At 40.6% G+C, this 14,558-nt stretch overlaps 1 protein-coding gene across 9 annotated transcripts in view; it reads left to right on the top strand.

Annotated features, from left to right (window-relative positions):
• The window catches only part of TMEM117 (transmembrane protein 117), a 299,671-nt gene extending 286,251 nt beyond the window's left edge, over window positions 1-13,420 (top strand). For all 9 annotated transcript variants that reach the window (XM_061639901.1, XM_061639898.1, XM_061639900.1 and 6 more), the window contains one exon: window positions 10,720-13,420. In XM_061639901.1, coding sequence (XP_061495885.1) covers window positions 10,720-11,363 — 644 coding nt within the window. In that variant the 3' untranslated portion in view covers window positions 11,364-13,420. The remainder of the gene's footprint in view (window positions 1-10,719) is intronic.
• The last annotated feature ends 1,138 nt before the right edge of the window (window positions 13,421-14,558 follow it).

Raw genomic sequence — 14,558 nt, 5'->3', positions numbered from 1 at the left:
ACTTTCTAGCCCAATTTATCCATCCGAATTATGCCCAATGCCCACAAGAGTCCATCTTGGAGCTACTAAAGGACAATTGCACGCAGGTAACTGTAGCAACAGCCAAGTATGCGTTGGCAGCCAAAACATTATGTGCGGCCTACCAAAAAAGTGTCCCATTTTAAAACAACTGCTTATATAGTTCAATTGCATAACTTTTAAATTGTATTTTGTCATATTTTAATCCTGTTTTGTTTTAATTGCGACGGCCTTTGGTTAAAAGCAATAAATGTTTGATCTGATTTGATTTGATTTGCATAGGGTTCTAAAGTGAAAAGAAATCCTGGACCAATCAGGATCTCCCTTTGCACAGAGCAGCCCTACGTCCATACATTGCTACATAGGCGGGGCCCATTTTCACTGAGGCTGAACATACAGTCACCAGAGGACATGGCCAGTGTATGTTAGCACAGAGGAGGTGGAGCTAGTCAATGTGATGGCATGGAGGAGACATGGCTGGCACGCTCCTTATGCATTGGGGTGTATGTGTGAGGGAGTCATGCCAAGTGTAACCCATTAATGTGTAGCAGGTCAAAACCACAGATAAAAAATTGATAGCACAAGCTGTGGCTTTTAAAGATTTATTGTTGATCAAAAGAGCAAATATAATTAAACATTTTTTTCCAAAAGCACTCAATAGGAAATAGAAGGAGCAGTTGAGATTCTGATTATTAGGGGATTAAGGAAATGCCATTGGCAATGAGATACATTAATATGGCAGTTGGAATTTGATGTTCTTTGTTTTCATTCTAGTGCTCTTTAAAAGCAGCCTGTGTTTGGCCACTATCTATACACTGCATCTTCACTCTCTCCACTGCTATAAACTGATGGGGATATATATGTGAAGGGCATAATTTAACTGGAGAATGAGCACATGAATAGGGATTACAAAATATTTTTTCTTCCAGCTCAGAATTAATAAATTCTATTTATTAGATTTACTAGACAAATCAGTCTATTCGAATTCAGGTCACATCGTTTGAGTTGCAAGAGCCTGCTTTATCTCAGCTCTGTGCCATTTTTTAGAAGAATCATATAGCACATCAACTCGGTATCAGAAAGTCCCTTTGGGTGGGCTTTGCCCGGCCCATTTGTTCTTAAATCAATGCTGGGTTTTGAGCTCAGTTCTTAAACTGTGGAACTTTCTAAGCTGTCTGTATGCTTGCAGACACACTGTGATTCCCGATAGATAGATAGATAGACAGACAGACAGACAGACAGACAGACAGATAGATAGATAGATAGATAGATAGATAGATAGATAGATAGATAGATAGATAGATAGATAGATAGATAGATAGATAGATAGATAGATAGATAGATAGATAGATAGATAGATAGATAGATAGATAGATAGATAGATTTCTGTAGGGAATATATATCCTGAAAATGTTTCAGATGATGTAAATTACTGATCAAACAGGTTCTTTAGAAATGATGTACTCTTATATGAAGTAACTGATTGTTTTCCAGCCCATTTGGTGCAGTTAATTCTATAGTTATGAAATGAGCTTGGGCCACAAAATCTGACAATGAGAAATGGGTATTGCTCATCAGATTAAAATAAAAACAGGAAGGGAATATACTGAACTGATAGCAACCCATCCATGTGTTGTTGTGTAAATGTGTATATTTGTTAGCAGAGTAACCAGTGGTCTGAAATGCATGTGTGCCAGTGTGTGCGTTTACCTAAGTAGCAGGCTTTTACCCTGCATTGAGCTCACTGAGACTTAAGACTTAGTAAAATAAGAAAAGCTACTTTATTTATAGAAATACATAGTAGATAGAAAGGCATACCTAGTTCTAACTAACTAAGTTGGAGGCGCAACTCCCAGGCTTGGGAGTTGCCCTCATGGCTCAGGAGAGAGAGAGCGTAGACAAAAGTGTCTCCTCTCTCTCGGACAGTCGAAGAAGAGAAGAGAGGGAAAGGGCGGAAGGAGGAGGGGCAGATAAGCTTCCCTAAGACATATCAGTCTAGAAGGAAGTCAGTCAGAGCATCACAGGTAATCAAGCCTATCCATCTGGAGGACCCTAGCTCTATCTCCCTTCTGGAACACAAACAAAAGAACAAAACAGGAGTTGCTCTTGCCCCACTTCCAACACCATGGTCCTTCTAATGTTTCCTCCCCCACCTCTCGTTTCCAGGGCTATGGTTTCCACTCATGACACACATAGACTCGCCATGTGTCCTTTTTTTTTGTCACAGAAGCACAGCTTCTAAAAAATACATTTTCCTGACTGTTGCCCAGTATTCTGCCATTGCCAGTCCTCCAACTGTGCAGCAATAACTGTTCTGAGTGGGTCTGTGCCTGTGGCTGGCAGGACATCAGAGGATGAAGAAGTGGTCTGGAGCGGTCTGGTTTAAGATCTCAAGCAATGATTCAGCATAGGGTTATGAAAAGTCAGAAATGCTTGTGATGGTTTTTCAGATCATTGGGATCAAATTGGCACGCAGAACAGTGACAGAACAGTTCTGCTAAATCAGGGGAGACAATGTGATTTCCTCTGGATGTTGCTAAACTACAACTCCCATCATCCCTGCTTGTTTGTTTCCTTTAATAAATTTGCATTTAAAAAAAAATCCCTGTCCATTGACCATGCTGCCTGGAGCTGATGGGCACTGGTGTCCAACAGCATCTGAAGGGTGCCATATTGACTCCCCCCTGTGTTAGATCATTTTTTAAAGCCACATTTCAGAGTTCATTTCAGAGTTCATTTTAAACTGGACCTTGGATTATCCAGGATCCTGAATTTGAAATGGCTCCAGACACTGATATGTGGCAATCATATTGGGCCCTTGCCCACAGACTCAAGAATGCAGTTTGGCCCAAACACAAATGAACAATTTCAAAGTACATTTGGATTCTTTTTCTGAATCATGTATAAAAAGTGGCTGTTTAAGATTTACTCTTTTTTCCCCTGAACATCTTTTCTGCTTGAAATTTTACCTTTAGATAACTTTTCTGTAATACTTCATAGTCTCTAAGAATTGTTTTGGATTCAGTGGTTCTCTTCAGATTGCTCCAGACCACATGAGACTCACCCACTTCTTCTGGAATGAGTACAGGTTTTTGTTTTGTTTTGTTTCTGCCCTTAGCACACAGACTGAGTATAATCTGTTTTGGAAAGGAATGCCAAATTTACATTTTCAGCTACCAGGCATTATGTCCAAATCAGATTGATAAATGCGATACCTGATTGGCTGTGAATTTGTGACCAGATAAATGTGTACTGCCTGTAATGTGCTTAGGGAGGGGGCTTCAAAACCCATTTCATCCTATAAAAATTGTCATCCTAGTTAAATCGGCTCCATTAATGGAGATCAAATCGATGCATTCAGAAAGAAATCTATCAACTCAGCCATGTAGCCTACAGACAAGAACTAATCTTTCAGAAACCCTGAGCACCACATATGTTTACAGTGCATGATGGGGCTGGGGTCCCACAGAATGGAACACTTATTTTAACTAATGCTTCAGCTGCATTGCCTCTTTAATCCTAAAATTGATATATGAAGTTCGGGAGCCACATGGCTGGAGAAGGTCAGTGCAAATTACTCTTAATACCTTGCTCAGCAGGTCTTGTCAAGACCAGCATGGCAGAAACATCAGCAGTATGGATGCCTGCACCCTAATGAGCACCATTATTTTATCCTTCAGTAACATCCTATGACTTCTACTTAAATTCCTTTGTACCGAGGAGTTCCTAATGTGTGTTTTAGTTCATGTTAAATATTTTTGTCTCATTTCTATTCTTTCTTTTTATCTGTGTATATAGCGAGACATTGCATTTTTTGCATCTGCTTAACTCATCTGGATTTCCCTTGACAGATGGCTCATTGTAGACTATGTGCTTTCTTTCCTAGGCAGCAGTTTATGTAAATACACAACATAGCCTAGTTTCCATGGTACCCAGGGAGTTTTGTAGGACTTAAAAGTAAGTTGGGTTACCCATTCTCCAAACTGTTTCCTTGTTAAAATATGTTTAGGGGCTAGGCTAGATCCTCTAAAAAAACTAGTCATTATCCAGCCACACTGGAGGTGTGCATAGCCTGGAGCTTTAGAAATCCATGTGGATAGGATTCAAATATATAAACACATAAGTTAATAAACAATTACTCAAGGGAAAATTATTTCAATCCCCTTAACAAACATTGTGTGGCATTCACCTGTTAATGAACCCTAGAATTATAAGTTGTAAAATCTCAAAAGGACTTCTAAATCTGATGCTATGCATGTTTGCTCAGAGGAAAGTTTCACTGAGTCTAACAGACTTTCTCCCAAGTAAGTGTATGTAGGATTACCACTAGATCAGTGGCGGCCAGTGGCTCTATGTCAGTGGGACAGTAGAATGCACTCTGGGTTTTAGTCCAAATTGTCAAGGCTTCAGCACGGCTTCAGCACCTTGGACAGGTCCTTGAAAGTTCAGACTAAAACCTGGAGCAGATTCCACTGCCCCACTGACATGGAGCCACTGGCCGCCACTGCACTAAGGTTACTCCAAATGTTCTTAACTGAACATTTTCCAAATAAAAAGGGGATAGAAAGGCTGAAATGTCCCCTCTAAAATGTACTTTTCTTCACTCTGTTTACTTTTCTTCACTACTACCCTTGACAGCTGATTGCCAGTGGCATTTTTAAATTTCTTCTCCCCCAGTTAGCTGAGACCACATTCATAGCAAATCAGGTACAGCATAGCAACCACATTCCCACCTGTCCCTTCAGAATGAGCCAGTGTTCCCTGCCTTCACTCTGAATTGACTTTGTGATGATGCCACAAAGCTAATAGGACTTGGCCATGTGGTGGCATCATGAAACCAGAGAATTCAGAGTAAAAGCAGGAACCACTGTTAAGGAAGCCACAGACCTGAACTTACAAGATCAGGCACAGAGTTTGTTTGTTTGTTTATTGCGGTCAAAGACCCATCACACAAAGGAATAAAATACAAAATACAAGGGTAGCATAAAATAGGATACAATAAAATACAAATACTGTGTATCCAGATAGGATCAACGTGCTAACGTCATGTAGTAGGTCATTCAGGACAAAGATTTTGACCGTTTAAGTTGGGCAGCATGAACAAATTTAGCAACAGACATAGTAAAAGTCCTGTTTGAGCCTGTCAAAAGATAGAGTAACAAACAATCAGAAGACTCATTAGGAAGCTTTTTTATGATAGGAGATAAATATTTAAAACGTTCAGAGGAATATAATGGGCAGACAAAAAAAACATGTAAGAGCGTTTCGGTACCACCCTCCTTACAGGGGCAATGGCGTTGGTCATAAGCTATACCCCGGTATCTCCCTTCCAATAATGCTGAGGTTAAGCAATTAAATCTGGCCTTGGTGAATGCAAGTCGATATTTGGGAACGATAAGAAAATCCAAGTATGAGGCACAATTCAGAGGGTCAAAACTCAGGTTGAAGTGAATGGGAGAGCATACTTTGGATGCTGCAGCAGTTGAACTTTGGAGATCTATATCCCTAAGTCGGGCTCGAATGGTAGATTTAACCATTGCTAGAGCTTGGGAGGATAAGTATTCTATGGAAAAGCCTAACCTGGGAAGTTTAGCATGAAATGTTTTCATCCACGTGGAAAGATAAGGATCTTTCCAAAGAGATGCTAGATAGCCAGGAGGGCATTCATAGGATAATTTGATCCAGTAATTGAACGCAAGAGACCATGCTTGACATTCAATCGAGGCTAGGCCGGATTCTAACCTGAGAGCTGCGTTCGGGACACACCTTGGGACACCAAAAAATTGTCGTAAAAAATTAGAGAGTACTGATTCTACAGAGGAGTTATAAGCACTGATCCACAGTGGGGCACCGTATAAAAGTTGGGGAATAATCTTGGTTCTAAAAACCTGGATAGCAACGGGAATATACTGCCCCCCTTTGGTGTAAAAATATTGAAGAATACCCTTTGCTGTGTTCCGGGCAGTCAAGACAGCCGCATGAATATGAGGAGCCCAGGAGAGAGAAGAATGAAACGTAATGCCAAGGTATTTATAATGCGTAACCTGGGCAATTTGTTGGGCATTAATTGTCCACTCAGAAACAGAGGTGCGCTTTGAGAAAACTAGAATTTTGATTTTAGAAAAATTTATAGTTAACTGATTATCAGAGCAGTAGGACATAAAAGCTCGAAATAGGCGTTTAAGGCCAACTTTGGAGATAGATAGGAGGGCAGCGTCATCTGCATATAGCAGAATGGGACATCTGTGTTCACTAAGTTTGGGGGGATGGAAGTCTGGGGAATGACACCTTATTTTCAAATCATTCAAGAAAAGGTTAAATAAAAGGGGAGCCAGGATACAACCCTGCTTAACCCCTTTTGTTGTGGAGATCGAATTTGTTAGGCCACCATCACGCCCACAACGAACACGGAGAGAAGTATACAGATGCAGGTTAAAAATTAGGAAAAGAAGCCTTTTATCAATTGCTGACAGGCACAGAGTAAAGTATGTACAAGATCTACAAGATCTATTTACAGATTTCTTGGCTGTTTATGTATATTTTGCATCTTTATTGCAGATTTTAGGGATTTTTCATATTTAAAAAATGTAATCAGCCCCTATCTGTAATAAAACAGCAATTAATTACAAAACTGTTCATTGTATGATCATTAAGTCTGAGAACAGGTAGCTCAGTGCTAAAGCATGTGCTTTGCACGCAGAAAGTTCCATGTTAAATCGCTGGCACCTGCAGTTAAAAATAATAATCACATAGCAGCTGATGGGAATGATGTTCTCTGCCTGAGACCAGAGCTTGGAAAAGTTACTTTTTTGAACTACAACTCCCATCAGCCCAATCCAGTGGCCATGTTGGTTGTGGCTGATGGGAGTTGTAGTTCAAAAAAGTAACTTTTCCAAGCTCTGCCTGAGACCCAAGATAACCACTGCTGATGAGAGTCCAGGATAGCAAACATCATGCCCTCCAGAAGTTGTTAGATTCTAACTTCCATCAGCCATGGCCAGCATGGCCAATGATCAGAAATGATGGGGAATTATCGTCTGGAGGGCATCACCTTGGCTACCCCTGGAGTAGACAATAGTGGGCAAATAATCTGAACTGGTATAAGGCAGCTTCTCTGTTCCCTTATGGCATATGGTTTATGTAAAGACTGTCATCCAGACTAAAATAGATACAGTGGAGATCAATATGTACCATGCTAGAAATGCCTTCAGAATTAGAACTAAAGGTCAGTAAAATAAAGCCAAATGTTTTCAGTAAGCCAGTCATCTCCACCAGACTCTGAAAAGAGTCTCGCCGTTGGTTGTCATCTGAATCAGAGAGACTAATGTTTACAGCTAAGGCAGTGGATGCATGTCTGGAGTCAGCACAGTAACTCCAGACATAGAGATGCCTCCGGGACCCTGCAGGCAAAAATAGAAAGGTCAGAGGTAAAAGCAAAACAATTCAAGCAGAGTGGTTGTTACAGAAGTCTCAGGGGGATTCCTGTTTTGTTCATCTGTGTACAGTATGTGTGTCTGCAAACATGCTAGCAAAGCACACAATGGTGGCAAAGTGCTTTCTAGAGGTAAAGCAGCATTTGATGCTGTTTGCAATGGCTGTAAGTGAGATGAGAGAGCTAAAAGAACAGCAGCATTTTGAACATTAGCTGCTGGAAATCCAGACAGACAGAGGACTGATCCTTAATTTGCTTTTTTCCTCCACTCCAGGAATAGGAAATGGAAGGTCTGAAGGCTACAGGAAGCCCTCAAGGGCTTTTCCACCAGAAAATATTTCCTCCTGAAATATCTAGCCCTTGTGTGAGTAGCCACACTGGGCATCTAGAGAGGAGTTCACATAGATTCAGAGAACTGTAGTCATCTAAGGGATAGCAAATTAAACAACTTTATGGCAAGGTAGACTCCTTCATATCATGAGGTCAGGCGCTGCGGATTGTGTGGCTGCCCCCTTTGGTGAGCAATTTCTATTTTCCAATTAGAAAAGTGTTTATGGAAACATTTAAAAAAGTCTGCAGAAGCTACCCCCTTGGCTTCTTATGAAAAGGCTGCCCTGATCACAAACGGGGTTTGGGGAGAATATTCAATGATATGGAAATGGAACAGGGAAGGAGGCATTGGTTCCAGTTTATCCAAAGGACAGGAGAGAATGGGATGCCCTCAGTTTAACCCTCATCAGGAAAGGCTTATTGAACTTGTACTTGGAATGACAGACCATCAAACTGGAGAAGGAAATTTCAGGGATCAGTAGCAGCAGGTAAAAGTGTGAAGGATTGAATGAGAAGGGCAATAAAGAGAGATGAGACAAAAAGCACACAGATGAGACTATGGCTGATGCTCCTGTTAAGGCTCTCATCACATTATGGAATGGTGAGTGTGTAGAGCCATTGACACAATCGCACCTGAGTGCCCTCACCATTGCTGTGGAGCACATAGGTCACCTTGGTACTCTAGTGACCTGCATGCAATGAAACATGAGGGTTGTCTAGAGTGCAGGTGGTATAGCTCTTGGTCTGAACCTGATCAAATATAGGTGAGGTTACATTACTGCACCCTACCATATGGCAACGACGGTGAAGAAAGCTTACTTCTCTGACACCATTACATCTGCAAGTAGCTGTCCATCAGGGCTTTTCTGAGTGGTGAATGGGCTTTTGTCATCTGGCCAAGAGACTGTCGCTCTGACACCCTCAGCAGCCTGCAAGGCACTTAGGGACAAAATCACTCAGATTCAGACTGAGTTGGTTGCCACATTACCACAAATCCAATGGAGGAGTCCAGAGCACTGTCTGTTCTGTCTCCACTGGATTGGTTTCAACTATTTGATCTTGATTTTTAGGATCCATTTCACTTCAGCTTCAGAACTGGTCATGGCACTGAAACCACCTTGGTTGCCCTGGTTTATGACATTTGTCAGTAAAACAATGGAGGGAGTGTGATCCTGTTCACTCTCCTTGACCTCTTGGTGGCTTTTGATACTGTTGTCCATTGTATTCCTATGGAGAAGATCAGGTGGGGGTTGGGGGTAATGTACTTCGGGGCCATTTCCAGAAAGCAGTTATAGGGAGCCACTGTTTGTCACCATGGGGGTTGTTTCATCTTGTTCTCCATGCTATTTACCATCTATCTGAAGCCACTGGGAGCTGTTATCAGGAGGTATGGGGGGAGATGTAATCAATATGCAGATGACACCCAGCTCTATCTGTCTGTTCCATCTGAATAAGGAGAGGTGGTTAAAGTGGTAGACCAGTGCTTGGAGGTGGTGATGGGCTGGATGTGGGCCAATAAACTGAGGCTGAATCCTGAAAAGTTGGAGGTTTTTTGTGTCCTGACTTTTTGAGTTCAGTAGATGGGGAGACTGCCTATTCTGGACAGGGTTCGAGCAGGTCTGTAGTTTGGGGATACTCCTGGTTGCAACATTGTCACTGTAGTGGCCTCAATTGCTAGGAATGCCTATTTCCAGCTATAGCTGGTTTGCCAGTTATGACCCCTTTTGTACGTGGATGACTTGGCCACTATACTCCATGCTCTGGTTACTTTCAGAATGGATTGTTGCAATGTGATGTGGGGCTGCCTTGGAAGACCACTCAGAAACTTCATCTGGCTCAAAATGCAGCAGCCAGATTCCTGCCTAAGGGGCTATTTAGAACCCATGTAACCCGTTTCAAAACATCTGCATTGGTTTGACCCAATTCAAGGTGCTCACATTAGTGTTGAAATTATTTAGCACCTGAATATCTGAAAGACTGGTTCCTTATCTACAGATTATCTTGGGTGTTTCGATTGATGGATGAGGCCCTTTTGGTAGTTCCACCATGCTCAGAAGTTGGAGAAGTGGCAACCCCTAAGCTGGGGTATTCCCTCCCTACATAGTTGCATCTGACTCCTACATTCTATAGCTTTCCTCATATACTGAAGATGCATCATTTTACTCTGGCCTTTGACACTTGAGATTTATGTTTTAGAACTCACCCTATTCTTTTCATTGTAATCTGTCTTAACTGTTTTTAATATTGTATCTTTAAATTATAAGCTGCCCCAGACCTTATGATGAAGAGTAGTTAAGGAATCTAATAATAATATGTAATAAGGACCAAGGATCAGACACAACAATAGCATAGGGTGAATGCGATATAGGCCCATTTGCCACAAACGAGTAATCTTGAATGCTTCACTACTTGGAAGCTCTGCTATATGAATGCACAAGACTACTGCTTCCTGTCTTTCTTGATCTGAGTTTGATAGAACCTAGTGTTCACCACAATGGTGGCAGCACTTTTGAACAAATGAGTGATCAGTCATGATGACTCATTAGTAACATATAAGACAGTCTGTCAAATGTGGCCTTTGCTTGTCAGGAAGTTTTTTTGTGTCCCCAAAAAGCTGCTCTTTAGTTTTATCAATCTGCACTGTATCTCCTAGTGGTTTAAATCCACAGGTCACCTACAAATGCCTGTATGAATTGGGTTTGTTATACTACTGGGCTTACATCCCAGATGATCTATTACAAGGCAAGACATCATTCTGAAACAGTAAGACTTATTCAGTCACAAATCTGACTCTGCTGAGTATTTAGTTACAACTTCACTGTGCAAATTAATTGAAGGAATTCTCTCCTTATTTTTCTGAGTGACTTTGCTTGTATCATTCCATTTGCTGTCCTTGTAAGGAGGTCTTGATCTTTTCCTTATTTTTCTTTCTGCTACAGGGAAATGGTTTAACTATGGAATCATATTTCTTGTTTTAATCTTGGATCTGAACATGTGGAAGAATCAAATATTTTACAAACCACATGAATATGGTCAATATATTGGTCCTGGGCAGAAGATCTACACTGTAGAAGACTCGGAAAGCTTAAAAGATCTCAACAGAACTAAACTGTCTTGGGAATGGCGATCAAACAACATTAATCCTTTGACCAACAGAACCTATGCTGAAGGGGACATGTTTCTGCATAGCCGATACATTGGTACAAGCCTAGATGTCAAATGTCTGGCCTTCATTCCATGTTTACTAGCTTTCGCTTTGTTTGGCTTCTTCATCTGGTTCTTTGGACGATTTCATAAAACTGATCAAGGCATGGAGAATCTTGACAAATCATACACACGCATGAAAAGGAAATCGCCATCTGATGTGGGAATGACTCGGGAGAATACACAGGTTTTGGCAGAGGAGCCTTTCACCTGTGAAGATCCACATTTGATATCCATCAAGTCAGACCTGAGTGAGATCGTCTTTAATTCTTCCCTCCTAACATCTGAAAACGTTAGCTCACATTTAGATGAACAGCCAAGTCCACTGAAACCAATAAGGGAGCCTCCTGTACCTAAGAGTAATCATTTAACCAAATAACATCTATCTTGGAAAGATGCAAACAAGCAATTATTGTGAGATTTCATTGTTAACTTTTTTGTAAACTAATGTTTATGTAGTCTTCAGAACAAAAAAATGATACAACCTATACCCCAAAGGTGCTCAACATGCTTTTTTTCTATGACTTTGTTTTCTATTTGTATTATGACTTGTGCCTATTGTATTATATCAAACATTCCTTTATAGATTGCTTCTAAAAATTGCAATAGTGTACTAGATGACTATTTGCAGGTTTAAAATGCTACTTTGGTGGTGCCTTGAAACATTAATTGTCTTTCTAACTCAAACATGTAGAAGAGATATGAAGCTGTCCTTTTCAACTATTTTGAAAGGGCGATTTTCTTTTAAGTAGAGTGATTTAAAACTTGGCCACAGAATGTGTGGTCCACTGGCTGAAGATGATAAGTCTCACTCCAGACCCATCTTCCTCCACTCCTTCTAGAGCTTGGATGATAGTAGCTGCTGTGTGGTGGAAAAGTAATATCTCTCTCTCTCTCTCGTTGCAGACTGGGGTGGAAAACTATTGAGGATCTTGTGCATCTTACAGACTGTACACCAAGGGTAGCTAATGTGGTGCCCTCCAAACGTAGTGCCCATCATCCTGGCCATTGGCATGCTGGCTGGGTCTGATGGGAGCTGGAGTCCACAACATCTGAAGAGCACCGCATTGGCTGCCCCTGTTGACCATAGTCTACACCCGATTTAGAACCTCACTTAATGCATGTGTCAATAACAAAAGCATGATGTCAATGGTCAATGTTTTTGTGGAATGGTTTCTAATAAGAAATAGCAGTGAAAGTCTGGCTTTTATTTACTGATCTACAAAGTCTATGACTTTGACAGCTGGACTTCAAGAAACATGTTGATTGCCTTTTAATTTTGCTGACTAGCTTCCAGACACAACTACAGATTCATAGCTCCATAACATAAGAGTGATAATGTACCATGGGTCGCTGCTTAGGAACATGTGACTTTCTCCACAAGTAATTGCAATTAATTGATAATGCCTAATTATGTTTTTCATAATTAGAGATAAATTTCTACTTGATTAAAAATCCTGCCCTTCACCCTTTTAGGAGCAAAAGGTTAAAATGCAGTGTTGGAGGAACAGTCGGAATCTTAGCCGAAACCTATGCAATGCCAAAGAACCAATATTGGGAATGTGTTTAAGGATTATAGAGTCCAGCAATTGCAGTGTTTATGAACTATGATGTAAATATATATTAGGGCAGGAGTGAGCAGAAGGTAAATATGGATCTGCTGGTAGATCTTGGGATAGACTAGCAAGAGTTCATGCTTTTCAATGTTTTAACAAGAGCAACAACAAAAAAGATTTCCCTTCCCCTAAATTAGGTTGCTGAAGCAAAGAAGGCTTGGGGGGAAATGAGTAATGGATTCATGTGTTAAAGGACTATGAAATCAGTTCTAGTCCTGGGCTGAATGTGTGCCATCATTTTGCATCTGGCTCTGGTTGGTGGATCTCAGAGTCCAAGTAAAAAACAAAGGAGATCCTTCAAGCCTGAAGTCTTCCCTCCCCTGAATTTGGGTACATCGATATGAAGCCCCTGTGCCATCATTTTGCATCTGGCTCTAGTTGGTGGATCTCAAAGTTCAAGTAAGAGCCATCAAACCTGAAGTCTTCCCTTGCCTGAATTACAGTACATCAACATGAGATTTGTGCAATGCTGCTGAGAGAATGGCAACAGGTTGTGATATGAGGAATGAATGCATGAAATAGAATAGCAGATTCTGTGTTGTTTTGTTACTTTGAGGAATTAACACTGTGTCCACTAATAAAAAAAGAAACAAAATCAAGTAGTAACTGTATTTTCTGCTCTGTCTTCTTAGCTGGGAATTTAGGTTGGTCAGCTGCATTGTTCAAATGAGTGCAGTATCTGCGACTCCACCCTCCCAAACACTTACATTGCTTCAGATGTAGACCCAAATGCTGCTGTAACCATCCTCATTTCTTATTTGTTGTGATCTGCCTGCTTTTTAAATGGGCTGCATGCTAAAATTAGCATGCATAATTGAACTAAGCATTTATTACCCATCTCTTGATTAAGTTTAATAAACATTCAGCAACAGATAAGCATATGGCTAGAGCCCATTCTTGTTAAATATATATTTTTTGTATTTCATCTGTACTTTGAAACTTTGCTGCAGTGTACAAGCTTGAAAGTCTGCCACAATGTCCTTGCGACACTGATGTAATGTCAGGGCTTGTAAATGATGCACTGGCATGGTGATAGATGTGCTCCATTGCCAAGCACTCCTTTGCTGGCACAGAAAATGTGGGCATCAGGCTGTTGGAATCAAAGATATAATAGATTATTGGAAGAATTAAAAAAACACACTGACATCAGGATCACAGCAATACCAAGAGCATCCCACTTTGCCTACAGAATATTTAATATTTTATCAAGAGGAACTTTTAGTCAGACTTTTTTTTATCCCTTGGAAATTGTAGCTCTCATTAGTGTTCTGTAAGTGGAAACTTGTTCAAGCTGTAGAAAAATAGATTTTACATTTTATAGTGAACCCACTGTTTAACAGCTTATTAGAATGCAGAGAATTTGCTTTTGCCGGGTAGTGGATGATTATCTTTGTTTTGCTTTTCATCTAAATGCTATTTTGGAGTGTATTTGGAAGATAGGCACACAAAAGGCTGATTGGGTTTGCCAACACTTATTCTTCTGTGCTGAACTCTAAAATATCCCTCTTTCTCTCTGTGTGTATATGTGTGTGTGGTCTACTTACTTTGATTATGGGGGGGATCACTAATTTGATTAAAATGGTAGGAAAAATGAAAGAATGACTTGAGTCTGGCTGCCTACACGATTACAACCCCAAGCAATGGTTATTAAGCAACAAACCTACCGTTAGAATAAATTTTTTGACTTTACATCAAGCTAATACTTTCAAAGCTGCCACAATTACATAAAAGTCTAGTAGTAATCAGAAAATCTAGTAATCCTGAGATTTTCTAGGAGTTTGTAAACAAACAAAATCCTTAGTATTTAGAAGAGGACTAGAACTTAAGCGACAGCAGCTATAGAGAATACATTGGCCCTACAAACTTGTGGGCCTGGGAGGGCATCCCAGGTGACATAGAATGCCTTGGATCTTTCCCTCCAAAGGTAGAGTGAGAGGTCTGACCTCAGGTGGGTAAGT

Source organism: Rhineura floridana, chromosome 8, assembly GCF_030035675.1.
Source record: "Rhineura floridana isolate rRhiFlo1 chromosome 8, rRhiFlo1.hap2, whole genome shotgun sequence".
Classification (NCBI taxonomy): Eukaryota; Metazoa; Chordata; class Lepidosauria; order Squamata; family Rhineuridae; genus Rhineura; species Rhineura floridana.
The sequence above is the reverse complement of the archived record's forward strand: the minus strand, read 5'-3'. Positions and strand labels throughout refer to the sequence as shown.